Genomic DNA, 21,402 nt, shown 5'->3' on the forward strand with positions numbered 1-21,402 from the left:
TTTTGTGCTTATGAAAATTAACATTTCTTTATGAAAAGTCAAGCTTTAATAAATATCCTTTCAACCACTTACCTCTGCATCCCTACCACAATGCATCAAATGGTGACTTGTACAAAGTAATATTTTTGTTTTTTGCAAATTGTTTAGTTGTTTCAGTCACATCCAACTCTTTGTGACCCCATTTGGGATTTTCTTGGCAAAAATACTAAAGTGGTTGGCCATTTCTTTCTCCTGTTCATTTGACAGATGAGGAAACTGAGGCAAACAAGATTAAATGATTTGCCCAGGGTCACGCAGCTAGTCAGGATATGAGGCTTGGTGAGTCTTCCTGATTCCAAGCCCAGGACTCTACCCATTGTGCCACCTAGCTGTCCTATGCAAAACAATAGAGATCACTACTTTAGCCTCACTATGCATAGGCAATGATCTACTGGGCAACAAGGATAGTCTGAGTTGTTTATCTAAACTAGTTCGTGACTTTGCATGGTCCTTATTTTGATTAATTCTAGCAGAGTTTTGTGTAATTTTTACTGTGTAGAGCACCAAGGGTGCTCAAAAAATATTTATTGAATTGAACAGAATTTCAAGGAAACAGAAGTAGCTGGTTGAACAAAACTCCACTGCAGCTGCAAGTCTGTTTCTGGCTTTGTTTTCCCAGGAACCTCTCAAGCACGCAAGAAGGAAAAGCTCCTCATCCCTTCACAAAAGCATGATATAATATCTATTTTTCATATCAAGCTTTTCATACAACTGTGTCATATTCAGTCACAAACTTTTACAGTAACTTTACTGTTCTAATGCCTTAATCTCCACATAAATTTAATCTCCTCCTGTTCTAATACCTTAATCTTCTCCAAAAATTTCCAAGTAGCTTTGGCAGAAGTTATTATTTAAAACCCCGAAATAGTTCATGTAAAATAAACTTGAACCTTCCCAATGTCAGAGACAATTTTGCTGTCTTTGATGGAAGACTCCCAGTGAGACTGTTACTTTTTTGGGATTATCAATAACATATCCCAAAGCTCCAGAAGCATTGTGATTTGGTTAGGATGGATAGTCTGTAAGGTGATGAAGAATGTGTCCTTACCATAGTAGATGAAAAAGCTTCTGGGTACCAGCCTTCTGGTGATGAGGCTCTCTGACCTTTATTAGGCTGGTCTGCTATCAATCAGGTTGATTGTCGACCTGTACTTGGGGCCTTACCAGTGAAGGGAGAGCTGAGTTTGTGCTTCACTCATATAACATTCGTGAACCCAGGCTCAACTTCTCACCATTTTCTATAGCATTTTGTCCCTAAGAAAAACAAACAAAAAACCAATTCTATTAGTCTAATATACTGGTGAACATTGGTGGTTAGCTAAAATATGCATTTAGGGTAATCTAGCACAGTTCATATTAATTAGCTATAAAGTTGTACCTCTGTCTTGCATATTAGCTTTGGAATATGCAGCCTAAAGATTTATGTGACAAAAAGTCACCTTTTAATTCATTCTTTTATTTCAACATTCTTCCTCTCCACCCCTCTCCTTATTTAATTCACTCCTTGATCTTAGTCAAACTTCTGGATTTCAGTTTCCTCATCTATTAAACAAAATGTAGAGGCATGTGGGAAATGCCTTTCTCAAGCCCCGTTCTAATTGTGACCTGTCATTTCTGCAGACGCTCCTGACTTCTAGTCTAGTGATCTTTCCACCGCCCCACACTTACTCCCTGCTTTCACCTGTTTCCTAGCAAATGTGTGTTTGCTTGAGGCTGGGATTACTTTGCTCATCATCACAGCTTTCCTTCTCAGAGCTCCAGTGAAAACAATACAGACACTCTAGTCTCATTCGTAAAAATTACTGTACAGTTCATTTTTGGTACAAGGTTTCTATAACTGGGTGAAAAGGCTGTCAGCCAGGAACAGAAAAGAAAATAGTCACTATAATTGTCATAAGTTGCTCTAATTATTTTTATTTCACAGTAATCTCATATTTGGAGTTCAGATCTTTGTATATGATATGGAAATATATGCAAATTATATGTAAATTAGCAAGCCCATTCCAAATTCAGTCCTTTAAAGCAGGCACACAGATATGCATCCCTACGGGATTATGACATGCACTGTTGCCTATTTCATGTTCTGTTGCTCACATCATAAAATCCAATTTTCTGAGACCATTTTTTGAGGGGGTGGGGGAATTCAAATAAAAATAGTTTGACTTTCTATTACACTTGAGGACTTAGACCTCTATAAAGACCTAGATCTCTACTGTTAAGAGTGCCTGGGTTCTGTTTAAGAAGATGAGAAGAGGGAAAAGCTTCTCTTGTAGCAATATATCTTTTTTTTTTTTGAGTTAAAAAGGGACCCACAGATCATGAAGAACACCTATAAGGCTAATATCTCTCCTCAATGAAGAAAACCTCTTTGCGGAAGCCCCTGTCCTTCAGTGAGGTAATGCATTCTTTAGGACTGGAACACAGAGAATGTGCTTGTTCTTCCACTTATCTGTGTGACACTTTGTAAGGCATTTAACCTCTGCCTGACACACTGTAGGTGCTTGCTCAGTGTTGGTGGAATGGAACCTTACTGGGCTCCAGTTTCTTTTTTCTGTAAAATAGTAGTGGGAAGCTAAATGACCTGTAAGGTCCTTTCTAGCTCTCAGTCTTGTGAATTAACTATACTCAAATTGGCCTCCTCTTTTCAGGGCAGACTGTGTCCCTGTACACTTGAATTGCTCACTGTCTCTCAAACTCTGGAGTTATCTTCTATCTAACTGGTAGGGAGAATCTGCAAGGGTTCTGAAGCTGGAGTCTCTAAGCTAGCTTAAAAATATTTTTATGATTTTTAATATAATTGGTTTTAGTCATTATCTTATATGTTTTATTTTATTAATTTTAAAAATGTTATTTTTAGAAGGGGTACATAGGCTTCATCAGATTGCCAAAGAAATTGAAAATACACATACACACACACCACACACACACACACACACACACACACACACACACACACATACACGCACCTCCCCAACTCCTTTCCCCTTCCCTACAAAGTCCTGACTTAGAGAACTTATGGACAGGAAAGATATGTATCACCTCTGGTAGGGAACTACCAGAGGAGAGAAGAAAGCCACCGATTTTACACTTGTCCATACTTCATAGGGCCCTTCGGGGGAAGCTCTGGACAGCTCTCTAGTGATAAGTGGGGGAGGGTGACAATACTCAGAGGGAGGGTTTGGGGATACTGGCATGAGAGCAGCCAATTCCATTGGGAGTGGGGCGGGGTGGAGTCGGTCCCTGTCCAGAGTACCAAGCACTAGTAAAGACAGAGAAGGAGTATGCAGGGGCTCCTATACTGGAGTTAGAAAGGCAGTGGAAGGGAAGGCTCATTAAACCTAATGCTGGGGAAAAATAGACAAAGGTCAAGCTGCCTTCAACCCTCAAAGCTTGGAGCAGGCTGCAGGGAGGCTGCTGCAGAGCAAGGAGCAAGGCAGGAGGGGACAGAACACTGTTATTTGGCCTCTTGTTGGACCCTTATTTGTTAATCTCCACTTTGGTTCTTTGTCCTTTCCACCTGATGTCAGGAAGGTGGAACTGGGAGCAGAATACAACAGTGAAGTCTGCCTTTTAAAAATTTTGATTCCTAGCCTCAACGTGTTGGGGACAGAAGGAGAGTGGAATGAATAACCCAAAGTGAAGAGCATGAGAAGGATGCCCATATCAGCTTGCAAAGTGGCCTGGGATCAGAGGGCAGAAAGGGTTACAAACGCTTGGAAAGTAAGTACTTTTTGACCCAGTTAAGAAGGGATAAAATTTTCCAGAGTTTACATGTCGTGTGTGTGTGTGTTTGTATGTGTGTGTGTGTGTGTGTGTGTGTGCAAGAGAGAGAGAGACACAGAGAGAGATAGAGAGACAGACAGACAGAGACAGACAGACAGAGGGAGAGAGACAGAGAGGTGGAGAGGCAGAAACAGAAAAAGAAGAAGAGAAACAGACTGGGAGACAGACAGAGACAGAGAGGGACAGAGCAAGATAGACAGAGAAAAACATAGAGACAGAGACAGAAAGACAGGGAGAGAAACAGAAAGGGAGAGGGACAGAGACAAAGAGTGTGCTTGTGAGAGAGGGAGAGATTAAGATAGAAAGACACAAAGGCACAGAGAAAATGTTTGTGAGGGACAGAGACAGAAAGACAGAGACAGTGAGATAGAGATAGAAGGAGATTAAGGGAGGAAGGGAGACAGAGAGACATGGAAACAGGCAGGAGAGACAGAGGAGAGACACAGAGAAAAAAAGATGAAGGGAGAAAGAGACAGAGGGAGATAGAGACAAACAGGTAAGTTGTATGTGTTGGCCCATACAGGGCCTTTGGCTCAATTGATCCCATGATATGTTTTTATTAAGCATAGGTTGCTAGTTGTAAACATGGAATCAAAGGTAGTGGACTGGTAGCAGGATCTTGAATAATACCAACCCTGTGCTATAGACACACCAGATTACTCTTAAAAATAAAACATTTAGACCTCTGGAAAACATTTTTACATTCAAGATAATTCTGGTTTTACTTCTGAGGGAACATCTCTGTGTCTCTTAAGTTTCCAGCACATTAGAAAATACAGAATGGTAGCAGTCATGATGGAAGAGAAAAAGAAGGTATCTCAATAAGAAAATGTATCTTACTATGTTAATTTTACAGTACAGGTAAATTCAAAGATGTAAAGTCTACTATACTGGCCTTTCATTGTCAGATCAAGAACCAATTGTGATTTGTGAGTAAGTTCAACTAGCAGAACTGGAGCTCAATAGATATCATGTCATTACTAGATTCAAGAGAGGTTAAAAGGCCAAGGCCCAGAATATGTTTTCAGAAACAGCAGTGATACCAACTATCTTTCAAAACACTGCTTTTAACAAGAGCTTTATTATATGTTTTCTATGTCTATTAAAGTTTGAAATGGTGATGCTAATTTTCATAATAGTAAAGCAATTCAGAATTAAAAGTTCATAATGAAAATTTTAATTAAAATAGCTAGACAATGCAAAACATCTATTTTTAAACATTTTGATATTTTATGTAACTTGCTTTGGGTAAAGTTGTTGTTGTTCAGTCATTTCAACTGTGTCTGACTTTTTGTGACCCCACTTGGGGATTTTCTTGACAAAGACACTGGAGTGGTTCACCATTTCCTTCTCCAGTTCATTTTACTAATGAATAAACTGAAGCAAGTAGGGTTAAGTGACTTGCTCAGGGTCACACAGTTAGTGAGTATGTGAGGCCACATTTGGGCTCAGGAAAATGAGCCTTCTTGATTGCAAACCTGATATTTCACTGGTTCATCTAGCTCAGGTAAAGTGCATTTTATCTCTAGTAATCTATTTCCCAGGAGTGCAAAACTTTGGATAATATGTAGATGTATATTATAAGTGTACATATATAAATTTATATATTTTCATATATACATATATTTTAAATTTACATTGACAGGCAACTCAAGATATGTTATTAAAAAGGAAAAACTAACTTTAGGCAATAGCTTCGATGTTGATAATTTGCTAATGAAAACTTTCTTTATTAGACAAAATAAAAGAAGTCCAATAAGCCTTCTATTTTTCAAAGGTAGAAAGAATATGATAGCAAACATGAAAAGTCATCTTTTTCATTTCATTTCTACCAAGTCAACAAATATATGGGATTAATGAGAGTTTGAATTTGAGAGGCAGATGCAGGCAGGTGTTAATTTAAAACAATGAATGACCAAGATCAGCAAGCATGTAGAAAGGGAAAAAAAGCATTTGCCAAAGCACTGAGTCTTTGTGGAAATCCTTAATGAATAGAAAGAAAAGTGTAGCCCAGTTCCTTGAACATAGTCATATGATTCTTTATATTTATACAATATTTTATAGGTTCATAAAGTGCTTTCTTCATAGTAAACCTCTACAAATATTTTCCTATTTTACAGATGAGGAAAGTGATTTTTAGAGAGATCAAGTGGTGTTCAAAGTCTAACAGACAGTAGTACCTAGTGGAGACAGGACATGAATATGGAGCTTGTGACTAACGCAGCAGACAAAGTGCTGGATTTGGAATCAAAGGACTCAGCTCTTTGACTTGCTGTCTGTTTGACCTTAGTCAAGTCAGACTTTCTGAGATCCACTTTTTTTCAAATTTGAAAAAGGGAGTTATGCTAGATGATCTTTAAAGTCCTTTCTAAGTCTTAATCTATGATCCTAAGACTCCAAATTTATTGCAATGATGAGCTCTGTAGACATTTGTTGACTAAATAAAAAAGCAGCAAAGGGGCAAAAAGATTAATCAGAAATCTAAGTGAGTAAATAATCTGTAAAGTAATGTCTATGAAACTGAGTCTAAAAGAAAGAAGACTTCTCAGCGACATTCAGAGTGGTATGGCATCATACTGAAAGATGAGACCTGATCCATGCTTGAGGCATTGACACCTATTCATTATGTGAAAAATGGTGTTACCTCTCTAGACCTCAGTTTCCTCATCTGTAAAATGAGACAGTTGGGTGAAATGATCTGTTCTGTGGTTCAGTTCCCTTTGCCTGCTTTATATAGCTCCTGTTTCCCTGCATGATCATGGCGGATGACGGCAATATCAAGTTAATTGAATATTGCCATTTGGTCATTTCAGTCATGTTAACACCATTTGGAGTTTTTTTTTTTGGCACAGATACCAGAGTGGTTTGCCATTTCTTTCTTAGGTCATTTTACAGATGGGAAAATTGAGGCAAACAGGGCTAAGTGACTTGATCAGGATCTCATAGCTAGGAAGTATCTGAGGTCAAATTTGAACTCAGGAAAATGAGTCTTCCTGACTAGAACTCTATGCCACCTTAGCTGCACTAATTGAATACTAACAGCTCATATTTGTAGAGTCCTTTAATATTTGCCTTTTAGGCTTGTCAAGAATCTTCCTCAAAAAAATCCTGTAAGGAAGAGTAAATATTATTATCCTTATTTGACACATAACAGAGATATGGGGCATATTTGAATTTTCTATGCCCTGGTTACATTCAAATGAGGAAATTTGAGGCTCTAAGAATTTAAATGACTTCTGCAACATGACCTAAGTGTCAAAAGCAAAGTTTGAACCAAAGTCTCCTGAATTCAAGTGCAGGATTCTTCCTTTTACATCATATGGCTTATCAATGTTTGTGTCCTTTTCAAGTGTGCATGCATGTGTGTACAAGCATGTTGTAGCAAATGCAAAACTCTTGAAGAATCTTATTAGTCACATTTCCAGATTATAAAACAAGCTATGACTGAGATGTCCTGTCATGGTACGGAAATGGACATTTTAATTTTCATCTTTTCTTCCCTTCCTCCTTCATCTCCTTAGGATACTTTGCCATGAGGAAATGATGTTGGATGTTGCCATTCGTAATAATGCTCCACTGAGAAGCTCTCTTCAACATAAGGAAAGAAGCCTCCCGAGGAAGCATTTGAACACTTAGCCTTCTCTATGTCTCCAGATGGCTTAATTGCTCAAACAGTCCTGGTTTCTAATAAGTCAAGATAAAAAGCAGGCCCCTTTCAGGCTACTCCTGAAACCAGGTACTTCTGATTACAAAGATTAAAGAAAAGCTTTGATCCTGTTCATGAGAACTATTTGTGGACCTATCACTCTCAGACTGACTAATGCTTAGAGTAAAAAGTGGAAGGTTTTAACTTTTTTTTTGTGGCAACTGAAAAAGTATTTTCCTTTGCTGGATTTCTCTTCTCCATCTGGGGTCCAGAATGAGTATCAATCTGACAGCAAACCTGAGTTTTGGGACTCTGCTGCCTGACTCTGAGGAGAAGCAAAGAAGTGGGCTTTCTAGAACAGGCCATACAGTCACAGCAGTATTCCTTGGTTTAATCCTTATCTTGGGTGTCATCAATAACTTCATTGTGCTTGTCCTCTTCTGCAAGTTTAAAGTCCTTCGAAATCCTGTGAACATGCTTCTGTTGAACATCAGCATCAGTGACATGTTGGTTTGCCTTACAGGAACCACCTTGAGTTTTGCATCCAGCATCCGAGGCAGGTGGATCGCAGGGTACCACGGATGCAGATGGTATGGCTTTGCCAACTCTTGCTTTGGTAAGAAGCCCAGATGTCTGAAGTGTCTTAGCGGTTATGAGCAGGGTCTTAGACCTTTCTCTTGAATGTGATTATAAATCTAAGGAAAGTTTTTTAGCTCTTGTGTGAGTATCCAGGAATGTGGAAAATCAAAAGGTTGTGTTTTTCAGATTTATGATTGAGCTTAAATAGAACTGTATTTTCCCTTTATTTGAACCATAGAAGTAAAAGAACTGTGCAAAACACATTTTCCACGGATGACTTGCATTATGTCTTATTATATTTGCTGTCTTTAGATATTCATTTGAAAGAGCTTGTGTTACTTAGAATGGTTGAATAATGAAATTGTAAAGGGAATGACTAATTGATTACTGGTGATATCCCTTGGGAGCAAGACTTTCTCAAACATAGCTCTATGTAATAACCTATTTACTTGGTTAGTTATAGGTTTCTTTGATTATGTAAAAAAAATGACCTGACATCTCTGATAGAATTTAGCTTCTAAAAATTTATGTGCCCAAAAGTTTGGTTTACTTGGCTGCAATTCTAATTTATATGTAGTACTAGAATTCATGTGCAGCTAGGTGACTCAGTAGATAAAATTCTAGGCTTGGAGTCAGGAACATCTGAATTCAAATCTGGCTTCAGACACTATCTGTGTAACCCTGGGCAAGTCTCATAACCCCATTTCCCTCCGTTTCCTCATCGGTAAAATGTGCTGGAGAAGGAAATGGCAAATCACTCCAGTATCTTTTCCCAGAAAACCCCCAAAAGGGGTCACAAAGAGTAGGACAAGACTGAAAACTAAACAGGAATAGAATTTATGAAATTGATTCATAGGAAAAACAGTGTCTGTCACAGAGTAGATAGAGGGCCAGTCTTGGAGAAAGGAAGTCCAGAGTTTAAAAGTCTTACCTTTGATACACAATGGCTGTGGGACCTTGGCCAAGTACCAGGAAAACTCATAAGATTGTGAATTGTAGAGCAGGTTCCCATTTGTCCTGGTAGGGGGACTTTCTTCACTCAGATTTCTCTATTACTTTGGCGTTACAGATTCTGCATAATAATAGTGAATATTACCAATAACAGTAATGATAAATAGTATCCTAGTTCTCTAAAGGAACTTCAGAAGTCGTTTATCCCAAATTCTACAGTTGAGGTAGCTGAAGTCCAGGAAGATCAGACAGTGATCAGACAGTGTGTTCAAGAAGTCTTTTTTTGTAACAAAACTGTATTTATCGTGAGAAATAAGTTACCAAAATTGTTCTTAGTCTCTTGAGGAGGATTTGGTGTGTTGATTGAGTCTCCTGCATAAATTTCTGCTGTTAATCTTTTTTTTAACTTTAAAAAGTTTTTGATAAAGGCTTTTGCTTTGGGAAAAATATTAAAGACCTGGCTAGAACAGCTTTTGCAGAACAAAATATCCTATTGTAACTCCACTTTGGACAGTCATCTAAAGAAAATATCATTGATACATCCATTCTTGGAAGAGTCATGTATGTGGTCTTTGAATTAAATAATTAAACCCACTGAGATTTTATTGATAAATAATTGAAATATGTGATTTCTCATATGGGTATTTCTCATTACAATGTTTATACTTTGTGAATGCTTTCCTCAGTAATTGAAGAAGGGTTAGGGGAAGGAAAGAAACTGGAATCATGTGGGTAGGAATTGTCCCATAAACCTTTTCTCTTCCCTTCTCAGTCTTGACCTCTAGCTCTTTACGAAATTACTAACCCAAAGAAAAGGATAAGAGAGAGGAGAGGAAAAGGAGTAGATGACAGATGAAATATCCCTGTTGGAATACTGTTAAATTGTTAACAAGTAACAAAATCGATTCAGATCTCAGAAATTGTAGACACGGGAATTCTTAACCACTTTATATCACTGACCTCTGATGAAGCCTATGGAACTTTTGTCAAAAGTTTTTTAAATACATAAAATACAGAAAATTATAAAGAAAGATCAAAATTAGTGACAATAAATATACATTTTTCCCCCTCCCAAGATTACAGATTCCCTGAAATTTATGACTAGAATCCTTAGGAATCCATGTTTAAGAGTTCTTGTTGTAGGTCAATGCTTTGCTTATAAAGGTACTCATTGAATACTTGGCCTTTAGCAATGGGAGGGTAACTTGGCATGTCCCATTTTGAACTCAAACCTTAGCACTTAAATACTATAGGAGTACTATAATGTGGAAGCTTTTCTTGTCTTTGCTTTTTTTCATGAGGAGCTGAATTTTCTTCCAGTTCCTTATTAGAGCTGTACCTTGAGTATGTAAGTCCAAGGGACTTTGCTAAGGTGCAGAGGTTAAGTGACTTCTCAAGGCTAAACCTTTGGTATCAAGGGTGGGACTTGAACACAGGTCTTTCTGATTCCAGGCCCAGCATTCTATCTACTATTTCATGGTATTGCTAGACATATCATTATGTCTAATTTTAAAAAAAAGAAAGGAAAAAGGGGAAAAAGAAATTTACACTGTGACTTTATTTTATATTTAAAAGGAATAGCAAATTGTAAGTAATAGATTGACAGTTCCATGTGCAATCATGGTTTTTATTATATGATGCTATGGAAATGCTTTTTTAATTTCATAAATTAAAAAAATAAATGAATTAAAATATTATTATATTTGGACATGCATCTACTATATTTAAAAATACAGGTGGAGGATGACTGGCTATTCTGACTGAAGTATTTGTATCTTTGGCAGTGACATCTCAGTTCCAAGATCTGTTCTGTTGCTTTGCATATTCAGAAACTTGATTTTATCCATTAATACCAGCTTGATGATCATTTAAGGGGGAGACAGCTACATTGATTAAATACTAACAAATTGACAGATAAACCCTAAGAAGTATACTTATCGATAAGAATAAGATACATCTTCTGGTGTGCTGGTACTTTTGTCAGTAGAACTATCCATTTGTAAAAAAACCAGATTAAGACTAAGAGCTTTTTTTGGTAAATATAGAGTCAGAGTATAGGTAATTAGATGATGTCTGCTGGGCCTTGAGCCAGGAAGACCTGAGTTCAAATTCAGCCTCAAATACTTAATAACTCTGTAACCCCAAGTAAGTCACTTAATCACTGTTTGCCTTAGTTTCCTCATCTGTAAAATAGGGAAAATTACAATTTTTACTTCCCAGGATTGTTGTGAGATAATATTTGTTAAATATTTAGCATAGTGTTTTGTGCATAGTAAGCACTATATAAAGGTTAGTCAGTGTTATTGCTACTATCATATGCTGTTGTGGCTTACATGTTAACCAAACGATGAGAATTTGATGTTTCCTATCTCATTTTTAGGGCTTTCAGCCTATAAAGAATACTAGAATACTATGTGGGCTGGTCAGGGTTTCCTCACCTCTGCACATTACTGGAGGTAATGTTTACCATGCAACTCTGCTTTCCCAATGTTTCTTATCAGTCACCAAAAGCTTTCACTATTATAACATAACTTGGGATGGACATGGTATTATTTATCTGGTAACAACCTTCTTACATTTTAGCTGGGAGTCAAAAGATGATTGATAGTCTTATGGTCACATTCATAAATTGTCTTTTCTTAGGTGCATTACTTTCTGGGAAGGTTTCCATATATAGCTGATCTCATGCAATTTGTGTTGCTTTTTTGCTAGTTTCAATTTTAGAGAGTAGCATTTTTGACCCTTCCCTGAATTTTGGGAAGTACATCTTCTTGGTCCCCCTCCTCCTCCCTCCTCCTTCCCCCTCCTCCTCCTCCCCCTCTTCTTGCTCCTCATCCTCCTCCCCTCTTTCTACTCCCCCTTCTCCTCCTCATTTTTCTTCTCCTTCTCCTCCTCCTCCTCCTCCTCCTCCTCCTCCTCCTCCTCCTCCTCCTCCTCTTCTTCTTCTTCTTCTTCTTCTTCCTCTTCTTCTTCTTCTTCTTCTTCTTCTTCTTCTTCTTCTTTTTCTTCTTCTTCTTCTCCTATCTGTCTCCCTCTTACTTCCTCCTCTGCTTCCTTCCTTCCTTTCTTCCTTCCTTCGTCTCCTTAATTGTAAGTAGAGTGCACAATCTGGACCCCACTAGTGATTGGCATGGGAGTTTTGACCTGCTTCGTTTTCTGACCTGGGCTTGTTTGTCCCTCCTTAGGCATCCTGATCTCTCAGCTCCCATGACTCATTATCTTGGAGCTGGACTTACTCAGGGCACCCCAGTGATTTAGCCTTACTAAAGTTTAGAGTTCCCAAGCTCCAGAAATCCATCATCTCAGCCTGTCCAGCAGCAGAGATTACAGGCATGTGCCACCATGGCAACTCTTTTCTTTGAGTCTTACTGCTACTCATATGTGCACTAGCTTCAGGTTTACCCTAGTTTGGTCAGATTCCTATGGGTTTTTAAATTTTCCTTTTCTCTTGAGTGGTGGATATTTTTAAGCTGATTGTTACTTAGATAAGCTGCTGTTCAGGGATTATAGTTTCCCACCTGAATTTTCCCTCCCTTCCTCATTAACTTTTCTGCTTCTTTAAATGCTCCCTGCCCTCATCCTGTACATTCTTTTGTTTTATAATAAATGTATTTTATTTTCAATTCATGGGAAAAAAAACTCAAACATTTCCATAACACATAACAATAAAAAAAGATGACTGCATAGGAAATTGCAGACCTACCATGTACAACCTGCTAGTTCCTCTACATATACAACAAAGTTATCATGTACATTTTTTCCTTTTTTCCTTCCCCAGAGATGGCTCTCATTAGACACATACACACAAACACATATGTACATGTGCATGTGTGTAAAATTTCTCTATGCATACTTCCATTTATCAGTTCTTTCTCTGGATCTAGACAATGCCTTTCTTTATATGTCCTTTGTTTTTAATTTGCATATTTATAATAGTCAAAATAGCTTGGTCACTTCCAGTGATTCTTAAAGCAATACTGCTGTTACTATGTACAATGTTTTCTTGATTCTGCACACCTTACTCTTCATCATTTTGTGCAAGAGTTTCCATGCCCTTCTGTGAGCTTATCATTCCTTATGGCATAGTTGTATTTTGTCACAACCATGCACCACACCTTGCTCAACCATTCCTCAATTGATGGGGATTCCTGTAATGTTCAAGTCTTTGCCCCCACAGAGAGAGCTGCCATAAGCATCCCATTGACATTTAGTGTTATAATTACCATTTGTGAATTTCCTTCCATCTTATTTTCACTCATTATTTTCTTTCTCAGCCTCTCTGTTTTACCCTGTTCCTGTTACCTTATCTTCTCCCCTTACCAGAGGAGAACGATAAAGGGACTCATTGTTCCATTTCCCACAAGGCTGAGTTTGCTCTGACCGAGGATGGACCTTTAAGATAAAGGTTTAGAAGAGATCTCATCCTTTTTTGGAATCTACATCCAAATCTTCTAAATCTCAGTAGGGAGACAGTTCCCTAGAGACCCATGATCATTTAGCACTGGAAAGGACCTTTGAGACCATGAAGTCCAACTCCTTCATTTTTGTAGAAGAAGAAATTGAATTGCAGAGAAATAATTTGCTCAGTTCAAATTGCTGGTAAGCGTCTGAGATGGGATTTGACAGTAAGAGACTTAGGTCTCTTCTTGACTTCAGGCCCAGTGCTCTATCCACTATGCCATGTTGGAGCTAGGTAGCACAGTAGATAGAATGTTGGATCTGGAGTCAGGAAGGCCTGAATGCTAATGTGGCCTCAGCTACTTACTAGCTGTATGTCCCTAGCCAAATCACTTAACCCCTGTCTGCCTCAGTTTATTCAACTGTAAAATGGGGATAATTGTGACACCTGCCTCACAGGATTGCTTTGAAGATCAAAGGAATTAATACTTATAAAGTGCTTAGTGTGGTACATGGAACATAGTATTCCCTTTATAAATGCTTATTCCCTTGAATGTCTGAGACTGAATTTGAATTCTGGTCTTTTTGATTCCAGACTGAGTGCTCTATCCACTGGGCCACCAGCTGATCTAGGATATCTAAATAAAACAGAATGCAACATAAATAGCAGGTAGATAAATGAAGTAACAAGTCCTTAGACTGCCCATTTCCAGTTACCAACTTCCATTCATAGAATGGAAGAGCCTGTGAGTTCACTGATTTCTGCCTTCATTGCTGATTTTCCCCGTGGCTTTGTTGGCTAGGGAATTGAAAAAAGGTAGAGTGGCAAGGTGGGAATGGAGGGATGATGAAACTTAGATGCTGTGTTTTACCGTAGGAGTACTGATGCACTACAAAGACCCAGTTTCTACCTCTCAGAAAGCAAGAGGGGAAAATGCTTCTTACCATGTACCAGGAGTCATCATACCATCCTAAGCCAGACACAGTCATGAGAAATGCTTCTTACTGCTAGCACCAGCATGGCCTAGATGGAGTTAAAAAGAATGATTTTTCCCACCAGCAGAATTGAGAGATACCTTTTTTTTTTCTCTTCTCTTTTTGGGGCTTTGTTGCCCAGACTCCTCTGGTCACTGAATGCTAGACTGATGTGTCAATTCTTGTTTTTCTGCTGCAGCAGTCCTCAGTTGTGCCACTGGAGATTATGTTGCAATGGTGATTACATTTCAGCTTCTTTTAAAAGTGCGTATTTTCATCTTATCATACAACATACCCTAGATGTTTGGGTATCCCAGGATTCATTCTCTGTTTATTTCTATACCTGTGAAATTATGTCCTATGGAGCATAACTTGAATGTTGCTTCCCCCTGCTGTCCAGTCAATGTGTGCACAGGCAATGTAAATTATTTTTACTGGACAATTAGCTCCTTAATTATATTATACTTAGGCTAATATTAAAATTAATCATCTTTCTCCAAGACAAATAATAATGATTTTTTTATTATCTGCGTTATCACTTATTCCTTCAGTATGGACAAGAGGGAATGAACCACATGTAAATTAAAGGCACCTAAGCTCATCCAAAATACTTAACTGCTCTGAGGCTTTTTTCTTATTTCTAAAATGAGGAGGTGGACTGGATTGCCCTGAGGTCCCTTAAAGCTTACAACTTTTGTGATTTTCTAAATCAACTCTGATAAGTTATCTTCGAACTGTTTAGTATCACTAGGCATCATTCATATAGGGATAATAATAATGCCTTATATTGGTATTCTGCTTTATAGCTTTTATCGTACTTTCCTCTATGTTTTTTCATGTGTTCTTTGCCACACTTTGGTGAGATTACCAGGGCAAACATCTTATATATCAGGAAACTAAGGTGTATAAGAGTCACTTACTCAAGGTCACATAGTTAGTAGATAATAGAACCAGGAATTAAACCTTGGTCTCCTTATTTTAATAATCTCCACTATACTGTACTGAGTCATAACCATCTGTTTCAATGGATCCATGGTCTTGGTCTCCCTGATCTGAACACCACCTCCAAAGGATAGATCCCAATCCATACATGCCCTTTCAGTCTGTGTGGTACAATATTGCAGTTTTCTAAGCAAGGATTCTTAATCTGCAGTTTATGAACTTTTAAAAATAGTACTTTTTCAATTACATGTAAAGATTTTTAACATTCTTTTTTCATGAAATTTTGAGTCTCAAATTTTCTCTCTCCCCCCCATTTTTCTTCCCTTCCTAAGATGGTAAGCAATTTTGATATAGGTTATACATGTGCAACCATGTAAAACATATTTCCATATTAGTGATGTTGTGAAAGAAGAAACAGAACAAAAGGAAAAAACATGAAAAAAATAAAGTGAAAATAGTATGTTTCAATCTGTATTCAAACCAGCTTATGGACTTTTAAAAAAAGTTTTGAAAGCTGTATTCTAATAATAGCCTTTCTATACAATCTTATGCATTTTATTCATTTAAAATATTATTCTGAGAAGGGGTCCATGGTACCATACAGGTGCTAGCAGTAAGAGGCATTTCTCTTTATAATCTCATTAATAAAGATCCACTCTACAGTGCCTCTGATTTTAAAAAATCCATCTGCATGATCTCATTCTGTGTAACTCTTAACTATGACATCTCATAGTTCTTTCACAGAAAATAAACCCAACACAATGGAGACTTTCCCCCCAGAATTCCTGATACTGCCTAGGTATCACTAGGGTATACGGGCAGGTCATAAGTTATCTCTCACTCCTACTCCACCCTTAGCTTGCCTCCCTTCTACTCCTACCTTTCTTTGATGACGTTGTATGCTATGGCTTGTACTAAATTCTTCATTGGCGATATTCTATAACCTACCCATGCTCATCTTGCATCTCTCCATTGCCCTATGGGTGACAGTTTTGATGCTTTTTAGATTATGAAATGACAGAAATTGAAACCATAAAACAGCGTCAGAAAGGCATTTGTGTTTAACTGATGACATTTTGAGTTAAGAAGCCGCTACAGATAGTTGCAAGTGCTGTAAAACTTCCAGAACAACATCATGGCCACTCTTTCATGTTGATGTTCATGTCCAATTCTGGGTCCAGTTAAATAGCCATATACAGTATCTGTATAAGACATATGTACAGATCAGTGAACCACTCATCTAGCTGCATATCACTGCATAGATCAGAGGTGTCAAACATGCCTCCTGGGAGCTGCATTTTGGCCTGCAACTCTGTGAGTGTGGCCTGAACCAGATTAAAAAGTAACTGGGAAATATGTAACAAATAAATATTCAATAGAACATAGATAATATGTGATTTTCTAAGTCATTGTATGACCTACTGGGATCTTTAGCAAAGACATTTATTTACTTTACTAAGATAAACTTAGGGCTCACTCTTCCATGAATACACATAATAGAAAGTGTTAGTGCAAACTTAAGGTATGCTGGTGGTGAGACACTAAAGGAGGAAGCACATTTGACCAAGAAAACTCATGCCTCTGATACTATGGAGCCCTGAGGTTATTTCTTTTCTTGTGACATCTATATGTTGCTACCTCTTTCCACCCTCTTCTTTCATCAGTGGAACAGCACGTCTTCTGAGCATTCTGATCACTTGACCGCTTTGGATATATTCTTTGCCATGGGTCAACTCCCAATTGCCAGGGTTAATTTTCCCTGGAATCTATGTTTGGCTTCATTATCAACTGTTTAGGGTCATGCTCTTTAAAGCTACTTCCCACCTTAAATGCTACTTTTTATGCTTACATGTTCCTAGGAAGTAGGTATTTTTGTTCCTTGCTAGATACAGTGTCTTATAGCGGGTGAATTGTTCTCTTTTAAGACTCCACGACTAATATAACAAGGAAGGTATGGTAGGAGGAGATAAAATCTCACCCCCACCACTGTCCTCTCCCTTCCTGCTGCCATCTGATAAAATCTATAAAGGTGCACTACATGGAGATGCTCCCTGCCTTGACTCCACAGACAGCTGGACTCTGTTTAAGACTTGGAAGGATTATCCTTTTAAAAGAATCCATAGTCATGGTCAATCTTTGCTAGTCAATGATAAGCCAAGCTCTCCTTCCAATTCAATCATGGAAATTTTTTCTAATATTTCATAAAGAGATAACATGACAGGCACATCTTTGCACTTCATTAGCTTTTTAGAAGAATTTGTTACAATTTCAACACATACCAATCTTAAAATAATTCAACATAGTTTTATTATAACTTAAAAATAATAATCAATATTTAAGTATTCTGAGGACTTAATTTTTGGTGCAAAGTTTTTCAAAACTTGGTGACTGATGACATTGCTATGCAAAATTATTTTTCAAATACCTATCATTTTACAATTAATCTGTCCCTTCTTCTTCATCACTCCCATTAATTAAATAACCATACTCTCCCTAAATCAAATTCTGAAAGCATACATATATAGTCTAGTGAAGCAAATTTCCACACTGACTCGGTTCAAAAAAATATAACTCATTCTCCATCTTAAGTTCATCACCTCTCTGGCAGCAGGTGAATAGCATGTTTTATTCTTATTCTTTTGAACTCATGGTTTATCAATGCACTGATCAGAGCTCCAAAGTCTTTCAGAGTTGTATTTCTCTATAATGTTATCATTGTACAGATTGTTCTATAAATTCTGCTTACTTGTTACTAATTTTCTGTATCTGTTTATGGGATCTTCTCAGTTTTCTTTAAAAATGTTCATTTTGTAATTTCTTATGGCATAATAATATATCATTTCATTAATATAGGTGTTTAGCTATTCTCCAATAGCAGACAATCCCTTAGTTTCCAGTTGTCTAACTAACTTAGTTATTGGGGAATATATATATCTCCATCACTACATATATCTCATTTTCCTCTTTCTTTCAGTTGGAGACCCAGTAGTGGTACAGCTGGGTCCAAATGCATGCACACTTCAGTAACTTACTGAAGTTCCAAATGGTTTTGCAGAACAATTGGACCAAATCACAGCTTTACCAACAGTGCACTAGTGCACCTGTTTCACTGCAGTCCCTCCAACATTTGTCCTTTGTCATTTATGATGGAGTGGAAATTCAAAGGTGCTTTAGTGTGCATTTCTCTAATTAGTGATTAAGAAAACTTCTTCATATGGTTATTGATAGGTTGGATTTCTTCCTTTTAAAATTTCCTGTTCATATGCTTGTATTATCTTCTCTATCACCTGATTAAATCAAACAATCTTTCCCTATCTATAGTTCTCAAAGAAAATTTCTTGCCCACTCTTCTAATTTGCTTTTGATATGACCTTTTCATATCTTGGTCAGGTGTCCATTTGGAACTTGCATTGATATAAGGTGTGAGGTGTTAGTCTAGATCCAATTTCTTCCAGACTGTTTTCCAGTTTTTCCCAGAATTTTTTGCCAATTATTAGTCTTTTAGATTCTTTGGGTTTAACAAACATTATATAACTGCATTTGTTTGCTTCTGAATGTTGGGTACACAGCCTATTACACTGATCAATCTCTCTCTTCTTTAACCAGTAACAAATAATTTTAATGTTTAATACTTTGTATTACAGTTTGAGATCTAGTATTGCTAGACCTCACTTCTTCCCTCATTTTTTATGATTGCTATTCAGATTCTTGACTTTTTGCTCTTTTGTATGAATTTGGTTATTATTTTACTAAGACTATAAAATCTTGCATTGGTCATTTGATTACATGATACTGAATAAATAAATTACTTTAGGAAGTGTGATTATTTTTATTATATTTTCTTGACCTACCCATGAGCAATTTATGTTTCTCCAATTATTTAGGTCTGTCTTTACTTATATAAAGAGTGTTCTATAGTTCAATTCATATAGTTCCTGGGAAAATTGTGGTAGATATATTCTCATATTTTATAATTTATCTAGTTATTTTGAAATTTTGATGACTTTTAATGTTATCTTTATCTTTGCTATCTACCCCTTAATGTTTGCGATTACATCAATTGAGTTGGTGGAGGGAGATCAAGTCCTTCCAGACCTCCTCTACCTGAATGTTAGCCACTTAAAGACATACTTAAAGGTAGTTATCATATTCCCCCACAAGTTTTCTTTTTTCCTGGATAACATCCCTTCCAACTACGTGTGGAATAGTGGAAAGAATACTAACTTTGGAGTCAGATGACCTGAGTTCAGATCCTGGCTTTGCTGTGTGACCTTGGGCTAACCACTTAATCTCTTTCAGCTTCAGTTTCCTCAACTATTAAATGGGGGGGGGGGCTCAGACTCTAAATCTATGTTCTTATGGTTATACTAAATCATGTTATCCCATGAACTAATGTTCATGTGGCATAATATCCAATTCCCTCATCACCCTGATTTCCCACCTCAACATGAATTCTGGTTTGTCCATTTCTTTCTGAAATATAGTGCCTAGAAATGAATATGATTTTTCCAGTTCTGGTCTGACCAGGGTAGAGTAAAGTAGGGGCATTATCATCCTTTCAGTGCCACAAGACTATAAATTGCAGAGAAGATAACAACTCATATTTATAGAGGGAGTTACCTTATCTGAGAGTTCTGTACACAAATGAAATCATAGGTCCAGTTTTTATCTCCCTTGACTCATTTTGAGGTTGCAGTCCACCAAAATACTCATATCATTTTTATTATTGTTATTTAGTCACACCTCTCCCATCCTGGCCTTGTGCAGTTGATTTTTTTCTACCAAAATGTACAAATTTATGTTAGTCTTTATTAAATATAATTTCATTAGATTTGACCCATCATTTTAACCCATCAACATCTTTTATTTTTAGTTATACTCTGACTCATTTATTTTTAATAGATGCATCTAATTTTCTCATTGACTTGAAAATTCAAATGAAAATTATCTGAGGAAAAGAGCTGTGTTTTCTATTTTGTGTTCTTCATAGCACCTAGCAGAGTACTTGGCACATAAACACTCGGTTGAAAGAATGACTGGCTGATTGGATAAGACTGGATAGTCGAACTGCCACTGAGAAAGGCATTACTAATGAATCTTGAACTTAAAGTATGAACCTAGATAGAGTGGCAGAAGATGGTGTTGAGATTTTGGCATCAAAGTATTGGGGTGATCTCCTAGGTGCCTTGTGGAGCTGGTATCCCTTCAGTGGTAGGAGAAATAGTTCCTTTCATTCCCGATGGTTCTGACATGGAGATGTTCCACTGAACCCTCTCTCAAGTCTGGGAGCACAAAGTTAGCAGTTCAGAACTGGAAGCAGCTGGGGATGAGGCCATTCACATTCCACCCACTTCAGTCCTTGGCTGTAAATCACCAGTCTGCACCTGGTGCTGCTGCATGTCCTGTACAGGACTACGTCATTGAATAAAACAGTGGGAAGTCATGCAGACTAATTCAGTTCCTTCTAAAACATCCCTAACAGATGGCTGTTGAGCTGGAAAATCAATGAAACCCACTGAAATTGTTTTGGGGTGGTTATCTCTTTTAGGAATATATTTATCATATTTCTATGTTACATAGTTATATAACTTGTAAATGACAAAATTATATAATTGATGAAGTGAAAGTCCCTCCCTATACTTCTGTATCATTCTTTCAGGAAAACATAAGGTTTTTATTTTATGACTTGAGAGTTTAAAAAAAAAAGATTCAACAACTTTCTTAAAATCTATTCTTTAAAAAAATGCCTATCAGACAAATTTCAATAAACAAGTGATAACCAGCGATAAAGAACTCACTCTCTCAGAAGCATTTCATTTTTCAGGCAGCTATAATTATCAAAGAGGACTTCCTTATGTCTAGCCTGTAACCTTTTGCCTACTGCTCCTAGTTCTGCCCTCTGGGGCCACACAGAGTGTTCATCCCCTTTCCACATGAAAGAATGTTACATATTTAGAGATAGCCATTAGTTTTTCCTTGGAATCTTCCCACAGGCTAACCCCTCCCAGTTCCTTAACTCTTTCATATAACATAGCTTCAGATCCTTTTATTTCTTTGGAAGTATTCCAGTTTGTCAATGACCTTCTCAA

The 21,402-nt window shown here is 37.4% G+C and overlaps 1 protein-coding gene across 1 annotated transcript in view; it reads left to right on the plus strand.

Moving 5' to 3' along the window:
• The first annotated feature begins 3,297 nt into the window (after positions 1-3,297).
• Positions 3,298-21,402, plus strand: part of LOC140512596 (vertebrate ancient opsin-like) — a 276,386-nt gene continuing 258,281 nt past the window's right edge. The window contains exons 1-2 of the mRNA XM_072621791.1: positions 3,298-3,759; positions 7,344-8,084. Of these exons, the coding sequence (XP_072477892.1) occupies positions 7,742-8,084 (343 nt within the window). The 5' untranslated portion in view covers positions 3,298-3,759; positions 7,344-7,741. The remainder of the gene's footprint in view (positions 3,760-7,343; positions 8,085-21,402) is intronic.

Source organism: Notamacropus eugenii, chromosome 6, assembly GCF_028372415.1.
Source record: "Notamacropus eugenii isolate mMacEug1 chromosome 6, mMacEug1.pri_v2, whole genome shotgun sequence".
Lineage (NCBI taxonomy): Eukaryota > Metazoa > Chordata > Mammalia > Diprotodontia > Macropodidae > Notamacropus > Notamacropus eugenii.